This window comes from Austrofundulus limnaeus, unplaced genomic scaffold, assembly GCF_001266775.1.
Source record: "Austrofundulus limnaeus strain Quisiro unplaced genomic scaffold, Austrofundulus_limnaeus-1.0 Scaffold60, whole genome shotgun sequence".
Taxonomy (NCBI): domain Eukaryota; kingdom Metazoa; phylum Chordata; class Actinopteri; order Cyprinodontiformes; family Rivulidae; genus Austrofundulus; species Austrofundulus limnaeus.
Window position 1 is genome coordinate 116,717 of NW_013952462.1, and position 9,417 is coordinate 126,133.

At 40.8% G+C, this 9,417-nt stretch overlaps 1 protein-coding gene across 1 annotated transcript in view; it reads right to left on the reverse strand.

Annotated features, from left to right (window-relative positions):
- Positions 1-3,334: 3,334 nt before the first annotated feature.
- LOC106518359 (vitamin D3 receptor B) overlaps positions 3,335-9,417 on the reverse strand; it is a 42,629-nt gene continuing 36,546 nt past the window's right edge. The window contains exon 10 of the mRNA XM_014009621.1: positions 3,335-8,595. Coding sequence (XP_013865075.1) covers positions 8,342-8,595 — 254 coding nt within the window. The 3' untranslated portion in view covers positions 3,335-8,341. The remainder of the gene's footprint in view (positions 8,596-9,417) is intronic.

The window sequence follows — 9,417 nt, forward strand, 5'->3', positions numbered from 1 at the left end:
ATTTATGAACAATTAATATCTTACCTGTTYTAGATAGCTAATCTTGACCAGATTAATGAGCTGACATCAGCTTCGCTTTATTTAATTGTTCCACAAGAAATAAAATATTGTTGCTGGAGGTGGTCCAGTCTGCACAGGGAAGGCTACAGCTAGCAGCTGSTGCTAATTGTGCTTGACAAATAACCACTACAGTTGCGTTTATAGGTTTAGAAAAAAGCCTTTTTGTGATTAAAATATTTGAAATTTGAGCTGTTTTAGGGTGAGAGTCATTGACAGGAAAGCTTGCAGTAGATCCAGAACCTGCTGGAAGGAGTCTGCTGCACCTTGGGTCCATCAAGAGACGCTGCAGTGTTTGGGAGAGGGATATCTGGGTTTTCCTCCTGGACCTGTTGCTGAACTATCCCTTTAAGCTAGTGGRTGTGCACGTTTGTGTTTTGTTCTGCTAAATAATTAAGACCATCTTCATAAACACGAGCTTGTGAATCATTTTGATGTGAAATGTTTTGGCAGCCTCTGGATTAAAAAAAAACAATTTGACACACTCACTTGTCCTGGAAGCAAAGGCACCGAAGCAGCCCCACACCATGATAGAACCACCACCGTGCTTTACTGCAAACATGTTTTAACTTTTAAACAAACACAAAGCAGTGTGCTGCAAATGTTAAAACTACTGCTCCAGGTTGCTTGAGATGCTTCAACWGGCATATTTCTGCATCCATGCCTGTCTTTACAAACATCTCTCTAGTTTTTCCTAAAGCCATTTCCTCCATCGTATACAACTTGACAACTTTACGAGCTGTTGAAACATAAATGTCAGGGTTTATTTTGGCAAAGAGCAGAAAACAACACAGGTGGGACTTTTACTTTGCTGTAGAAACTGTCCAAATCTAAGTTTTGAACTCTTAATTTGTACAGCTCTCACGTAAAATGGAACAGCAGGACTGTGAAAAGAGCTGATTCAGCAGACATTGGTGAATCTTAAAACTAATTTGATGCATCATTTCATCATTTAACATGCAGATCCCTCAGAAAACAACAGAGCAGGCCTTCTTTAGACTTGTAAATATGAGAAGAAGCTGGTGTCCTGATAATAAAAAAAGTACTGGATGTTCAGTTTGTGGTGCAGTGCAGCCACAGAGCCCTGACCTGATGGATGTCGCTGCAACCAGAGCCCCTCTTTTTCTTCATCTAACCTCGTGCACAGATGCAACGGCTCAGCAGACCGCACGAGCGCAACCTTATCAGCAGGCAAAAGAAGTGCCTCTGCTCTGAACCAGGCCTGACAATTAACTGTCGCTCGATGACTGGATCTCTCTGATAACCTTTTATTTGTCTCTCCCCCCACTGCACACCCCACACATGTGCAGTCTCACCCCGTCCACGTCCAGACAGGGAGATATGATTTGAGGTGAGCTCAAATCTCTTCCGACATATGCCGGAGGAGCCGTGATAAAAAAGTAAAAAAAAAAAAAAAAGTGTCTGCCTGTGTGGGTGTTAATCTGAACAGGCGTGCTTCAGTAATCACCCCACGATTTCTGTTGTGAGGCTGTTCAGTCTGAACTGAATCGTCCCAACTGTTTCTGCCTCATCAGAGTTTTAAATCAGAGGTCAATAGGGCAACTGGGACAGGCTGGCACATGCAGCGAGGCACAGTGCCCTCTAGTGGCTGACTGGTAGCAAGAAAAAAAAATCTATTGGAACTCAAAGGGAGGGAAAAAACACTGAATTTGCAGAACACTTTCTACAAAACACCTCAAATTTTTATAGATGAAACTAGTACAAAAGGTTTTCTGACCCAATATGAGTTCATAAATGTGTCAATTTTGTGTTAAAGATGTGAATCGAAAACAAATCATATTAATCAGTTATTTCATCAGAAGTCTGCAACCCTGGTCCTCATGGTTCCCAGGCCTCCATGTTTTAATGTTTCCCTGCTTCAACACACCTGATTCAGAAGTTAAGTGTGTGTTAAATAAAACAGCTGCACATACACTCATATCCTGCAAAATCTGAGCACTGAAACGTGGATTTAACCGTTTATCCAAACATATCAGGTTATGTGTTTGGATAATCAGCTGAATACCATAACCACATACCATAACTGTTATGGTAATATAATAACTCTGTGTTTAATGTGCAGACTCTAATATTCAGTTTGAGGGTTTAAACATCTAGATTGAATAATGTGTTTACCAACCACTGCTATTGAACTCGTAGAGGTGATTTTTCTGGGAGTTTTATTCCTGAGTGATGGAGAGCTGGAGATGGATTGGAGACCTGTTGCTCTGGTCTGTCATTGTGAAAAAGGAGCCGAGCCAGAAGGTTCAGTCCTGAAGAAGTTGGAATGTTGTGTAAAATGTAAATGAAAACAGAGAGTAACAAACTGAAAATCTCATGAACCCATATTTTCTCTCAGCGGTCTACAGCAGGGGCCTTAAACCCCGTTTGTGACCACCATCCAGCATGTTTTAGACGTTAGCCTGCTTCAACACACCTGACTGAAATGAACGAGTGATTGACAGGCTTCTGCTAAACTGGATGACATTCTGCGTAGGTCATTTAATTATTTGAATCAGGTGTGTTTAAGCAGGGAAATGGCTATAACATGCAGGACAGTGGGTCACGAGGAACAGGGTGAACATGTCAGATGCTAACGTGATGCTAAGCCCACACAGTGATGTTCGTGACAAGATCAGACGTCTTTTTATTGCAGGTCCGAAGATTTACGGGCATCCACTATCGTTTTTTTTTGTCTTTGACCTTTGTTCAAAGAAATTTGTAAGATTTCCCCAAATTCAAAGAGGCCTCTGGAACACGCAGGAGCTGGAGATTGTCTCTTGGGATGAGCGATGTCTCTCCTGGACCTGTGTGGATGGATTAACGGATAAAGACAACTAAAACTAAAGGCGATGATTTCTTTAGATCTGAAATTCAAAAGCCTTCCTGAAGACAGGATTTTCCTCCTTTCTGATGCGTTGTCAAACATCCTTGGAGAGGTGTGGGGTGTTTTTCTTGCAGGTATGGATGTAGTTTAGACCTCAGCAGTGATCTGAAGTGATGTGATTTTCTCTGAAAAGAATCTGGGAATTTTCCCACTACGGTTGTCCTCCATCTCTTTTTCCACTGAACTCACCGGGGGGTTGTTTATCACAAAACATACATCGATTTATCCGATGCGTATGTTGAAACTTCTAARGGATCGACTGGCTCTGGATGCAGGCATTACTTTTTAAATCAACTCGACTTATAACCTGCTAAAGTGATAACAAACAAAAGACGAAGAGTTTGAATTAACTGTTGACACACGCGTAAAAAATAATAATCTACACAGAGGTTCATTACTATGTACAACTGTTTATTCTTGATTTGCAAAACATTGGACAAAAAAACATTACATCAAAACCAATTTATAAAAGAAAAAATAAAAGATAAAAACTGCAATTACATTAGGATTTAGGAGCTCTAACTGCCTTGATATACGAAGCAATTTCATGCTGACCGACACAGGTAGTTTATGGCGAGCAGCTTCATCAGTCTGCATGTCACAAACACTAGAAGAAATGCTTTTTGTTGGTTCAGGTCGTTCATTTTGATGTAGTACCCTTTCAGGTTTAAGGGAGGGTAAAAAAAAAAGAATTTAACGCCGAATAAAAATTTGTTGAAACATGAAGCCAATGTTGAAATTTTTATAACGTTTCTGTTCAGATTTACTGGAGGAACACTTGTGAACACCCCGTGTTGAAAAGGGTGGCATCGTGGCGCTCGGCTCGGGGGAGACGAAGGCCACGCTGTTCCTCTGGAGTTCATTCAGTGTTTCACCTGAAACAGTGCGACCTGCAGACTGAGAGCTCGGTTGATGGGGAGTTTACCAAAAACAGACAGAAGTTGCACTGTTCATACGATACAAGGAATTTTTTCTTTTAAACCAATAAGCATCGGTAAGTCGAGCATGACTTCAGAGAAACAATCTTCCAATGCGGCTCGTTGCTCTGCTGGGAACAAACGCTTTGGAAGGCGGTCGTGTTTTTTAGTGTCGGTTTGCACACAGACCTGGCGGCGCTCGAGACAAAAGCAGCAGCATTGCATGGACGCTGAGGATTTTCCTTCTAATTCCCCTCGTTTGGCAGGGAATTCTGAAGGCACGGGAAGAGACTTTACAACAGGCAGAGAGATTTAAAAAAGACGTGAAGGATTAAAAATTAAATTTCAGATTTGCGCAGCCACAAGATATGCAGTTGCCATCAAGTGGGGCGCTGGAACATCTTCTGTTGCAAAGTCTTTCGGGTTGTTTCCGTAAAGCCGCATTCGCCTTCTTTAGCCTTGCTCTAGGAAATAAAAACGGCAAGATACCGCAGATATCAGAAACGTAGCAGCAAGATTAACTGTTGGATGAAAACTACAGACGTGGAAGGTTAAAAGATGCAGAAAAGTCTGCCCGCTTGTCGAGTAAATGCAGCCTCGTGCTAGCCAGAGCCCAGGTGGTCAAATTGCAGGCACTGAATCAAAAACACACTCCTGATATTTTGTGCGTTTAGAAAACAAAAGATAGAAAAGGCATTGCTAATCAACCTTGAGAAGAAGAAGACGAAAAACTTTATAAAAACAACCAAAAACAAACTATGAATGACTTCATTAGCTGGACTCTCCCAAATCTGAGAAATCTCTGAGGTAATCATTGAAGTATGACTCATTAGACAGCAATAAATACCAACATGAATACAAAAAAAAGAAGGTAAAAATAGAAGCAAATTCTAATGCTAAAGCAAAAAATATGAGCTAAAAAGAGGTAGGTTTCTTTTAGGTAGATCATGGTATACATCCAATGTGAACACTTTTTTTTGTAAGAACTACATTAAGTTGATCCATTACGCCTGTTCTGAAGGGAAGAGCAAATCATGAAAAAGTCAAGACTTTAAATTCTTTGCATGGAAGATGGACAACAGTTTACTCTGAATAGTATATATTTGTCTCAGACAGTATTTGTAATGGTAATAGTTATATAAAAAACTTTTTAAAATGTCCAGAGTACATGAGAGACTGTAGAGCTTGCTGGTGATAGTGTACCATGAGTTGGACACAGCAGGCGTCATTACTGAAGTTACTGAATCCGTTCAGGACTCGGAGCAGCCTACCATGATAAAAAAATCTAAACCAAACAGGAATCTCTGATGATGCACCATACTCACATTTACTGTATTTGCATGATTTGGTGGCGGACATTAAAAAAGGAGGAAGAAGTTTTTGAAAAAAAAAAAAGAAAAATAACACGTAATCAAAAATCCAATTAGACAATCTTAAATCGGTGTTCAGTCAGTGGCTATAATACATCAGAGAGCTTTCCTGTTCGATTATCAAATCCCCAAAAAGTGGACTCCTCTGTTACCCTGTTCTCGTGTGGAGGGAARTCTCCCTGTGGCACTTACATATTCACCAACCCTCCCACTGTGTCACACATACAGAAAATCAACACTGCACCTCAAAAGGAAACAGCACGAAATCAAACTCTTTTCTACATACAAAAGTATGCATTCAGGAAACGAACAAATGATCAACTTCAAAAGTCAGGGTTCAGTAACCAAGCACATCATACCCCTCATCAAACTGACATACTGTACAAAACGAGTGGTACTGCCTAAAAACAGTCAAACTTCAGCTCCATGACGTTCAATCGCAGCAGGGTCGTTTGTGGGACTAGGGGAGATTACCTTACAAAAATCCCCAAATTAAAAATTAAAAATCAATCATTTTCTAATTATTGGAATATAAAAAAGGGATTACTGATTTGTGCTATGAAGATTATCTGAGCATGAAGCCCTGACTGTCAGCGTGTGGAGTGTCACAGTGACTGGAGAGTTGGAACAAAGTCACAGTGACAAAAAGCGGTCTTTGTCTACGATCGGGAGAAGAAAAAAACAAACCAACATTTTTTTTATGTGAAGACAACTTTTCTCGTCTTCCTGTCCAAAATATCTTTGACAATTAAAACAAAAACGATGCCAGACGTTACTGGCGGGACGGCGTGGCCAATCACAGGAACCGTTTTAACTGGTGACACTAAAACTGCGCAGTTTTCTGCAGTGAAAAAGCAGCTGCATTTAGCAGAGAATGGACAAAATATCTTTTTGGGGAGGTGTCTCGATGCAACGAATATGTCACCTTGTATAGTTTGACCTGAATCCTGTACGCAGCCACATTAACACGGCCTGAAAACCTAAGCAGAGGAAAGTTTTTAGCAGCTTGGTTTATCTGTATTAGAAGATGTCGGATGAAACAGAAGCCAAAGACAACTGACAGCAGAGAAGCGGGGAGCTKCTGTAATAAACAAGCTCATGTTCCTAATGCCATACAACCATTATAGTTTAGACTATAAATGAAAACTCCCAAGGCTCATTTTTTTACTTTTATAATGTAGTGCTATATAACTAGCTTGGCAATTTGTATGGCTTTTAAATGAGAACAGTGTGTCCTCGTTCAGAAAATGAACTTTGGAAATTAACATTACGCCACGTCTAAACAAATAATACATTTTATCAAACATACAAACAATTTAATTTTAAGCCATTTTCTTTAATCTATCCTATTAAATGCTAAAGTAAAAACAAAAGTGGGTGTTTCAGGAAAAGTGTTAATATATCAAAAACGTACAAGGGTCTGTTGTATTTGCATATATCTTTCTGGGAAGGAAAAAAGCCAAGAGGATCCTTGTAGCCCTATGTACAGCGGCAGACATATTTATATAGAAGTATATACCTGGTATTTACAAAATGCAACCACTAGAGGGCTGCGCAGCATACATCATCAAACGGGAGGGCCAGGGCGTGGAAGTGCACAGCACCATCAGCACCGCCACAAGAGGCCCTCGGACATTCTAGAAAATCCACTTCCCAGTCAGAAACGAAAGGGGTGAGATATCTGTGGAGGTCTGAAGCAGCTTCCCAAGCTTTCCGCCCACTGAGCTCACTGTATACTGAGGAGGAACAATTCATGGAATTGTTTATAAAGGTCAACTGACATTAAAAAAAAATACACGCACATTCACAAGCACACAAAGAAAATCTATTGCAATTATATCAATATATATGCCAAATCCATGTATGGTTTGCAGCTATATAAAAAGAAAGGAAAACAGGCCCCTTGCTTTGGCCTCCAATCACTATTCCAGTTAGATTTGGCGTTTTAGCCCTTTAAAAATCTCTGATAATAAAGATGCTGTATCGCATTACATAGGGTTGACTCAAAGGTTGTTAACAGTGCTTAGAATACGCGCAATACCCATTAATAATAAACGTGGACAGAGTTCAGGAGAGGAGCAAGACAAAATGTGGGCTTGGTTTGATAATTAGCGAGTAGATAATACATTTAGTGGCTAATTCTCAGCTCAAACCCAGGCAACCTATTTTTAGTTCTATCAAAACCCCACTAAATTACATACTATGATCTGTATTCTGCAGTAAAAATCTATAAAAATGAAATTTTCCTTCATATACTGCAGGACTAGTCAGACAACTTGCAGAGTGGCTGCACGACCGAAGCATGGAGCAGCAAGATTATTTTAGGTGCTGGAAGCCTTTAAAAAGAAATTATTAGTTGACCATACCTTTGGCGAAGGGTAAAAGGCATGTGTTTGAATTGTACACAGTCATTTACATAAGTTGTCCCAGAGCGAAGCAGATACAAAAAATAAAATAAAAAAACAACCAAAAAAAAAAAAGTTGGGAGACATGATTTCTGAGTGAACGAACAAAAAGTCAAAGTAGTGTGCAGGCACTGCTTTTGCACTGGTGAACTCAGATGTGCTGGATCTAAGTTGTTCTGTGTAAAAGTTACCGTTTCACATAGCTGATGTAAATATAAAACAAACCCATTAAAAACCAAGAGGTAGTTCAACAGAATGGCTAAATGAGTAACTGAGGATGCTTGTTGTGTTGGTGTGTGAACGACATGTACACACAAAATGTCCAGGCATTTAAAGCAGCTGTTTGTTGAATTAAATACACACAAAAACACTGTATATATATCACTGTATATATCTATATATATATAGGCAGATGTCCCATGGATAGCTTAATTTGAACTATATGACATTCCCTTGTTTACTGTGTTAACATCTGCTTTCTCTCAACACCCTTGGCCTTTGAATCAAGATAGACTTCTTTAGACATTAACATACATGAACACAGACTCACACACACGCTCCACTTGCTCTGTTCTGCTTGCTCCATACACTTCTCCTGCCTTTAGTCCATCCAGCGCATTCTCTGCTCTCTCCCTCCATTTTTTTCAACCAAGTGGGATCCCATCTCCAGCTTCCTGCCCCACACCAGAGCTTCAGACGGGGCATCTAGGAGACTTCGCTGCCGAACACTTCTAACACCAGCGGAGTCAGCTGCATGCTGTGCTCRGGCCGGAACGACAGGGAGCGGTACTGTTTGGAGTGCTCCTCGTTGAGGCTCCGCAGGTCAGCCAGCTTCTGGATCATCTTGGCATACAGCAGCTGTCCGCCTGGGTGGTGGAGCTTAATGTAGGCCTGCAGGATCTCCGACAGCCTGTCCTGGAGCGCTTCGATCTGTGCGTGGTCCTGGACGCCTGGGCGGTCTGCAGCAGAGAAAGGGAAAGGCTTAAGGCTGGTTTATGCTTAGAGTTGTTCCCTCTGCTGAGTGACAAAAAAAACTGCGTAACTTCCGTCCGCTCTCCCGCTGCTATGCCCCGGTGACAGCCATTGTGTACATTGGCCCAGTCAGAACTCTGCGACGCAGAGAACGTGATTGGTTTGATTGGTCCAGCAGAGGTTCAGCTCCTCAGTGCTGTCGCAGCTAACTAATAATGTTCACATCTTTTTTCCATCACCACCGTTAACCACAAAAAGAAAAAGAAAAAATTTTTTTCTCCTCCATGGACTCTTCACCCAACACAACACCAATTGTTTAGTGAAAAAAAACCTACAATATTCAGTCATTATTATTGTTGTTTTTCTACTTAAAGCTGCTGTATGTAGTTTCTTGGGAACCCAAAAACTTTGAAAAATTTTGAACAGAAACAACCTTGTAGTCCCTCCCCCCTGCTCTCAGCTCCCCTTCCTAGGCTCCTCCCCCACAGCACGGCACAGTCGGGAGCGAGCACGCTTGTAAACAAGAGGTGATCTCACCGTAACACACAGAGCTCAGNCGATTGAAGTGTTGGAATGCAATTTTTTTAAAGGGCAATCTTTATTAATTAATTAAATGCCGTGCCAGGATGTAAAATAAATTTTTAAATGTGCCCTTCTCTGTAAATTAAAATGTTTTAAACATCATTACTGTGATCTGCGCAAATGAGGGAATAAAATAATTAATATACAGTGCTGCGTCTCTCTTCTCATCATCTTCTTGCTTTGGTGCACCACAAGTGACCCAAATGGTGCTTTATTACGTTTAGTTA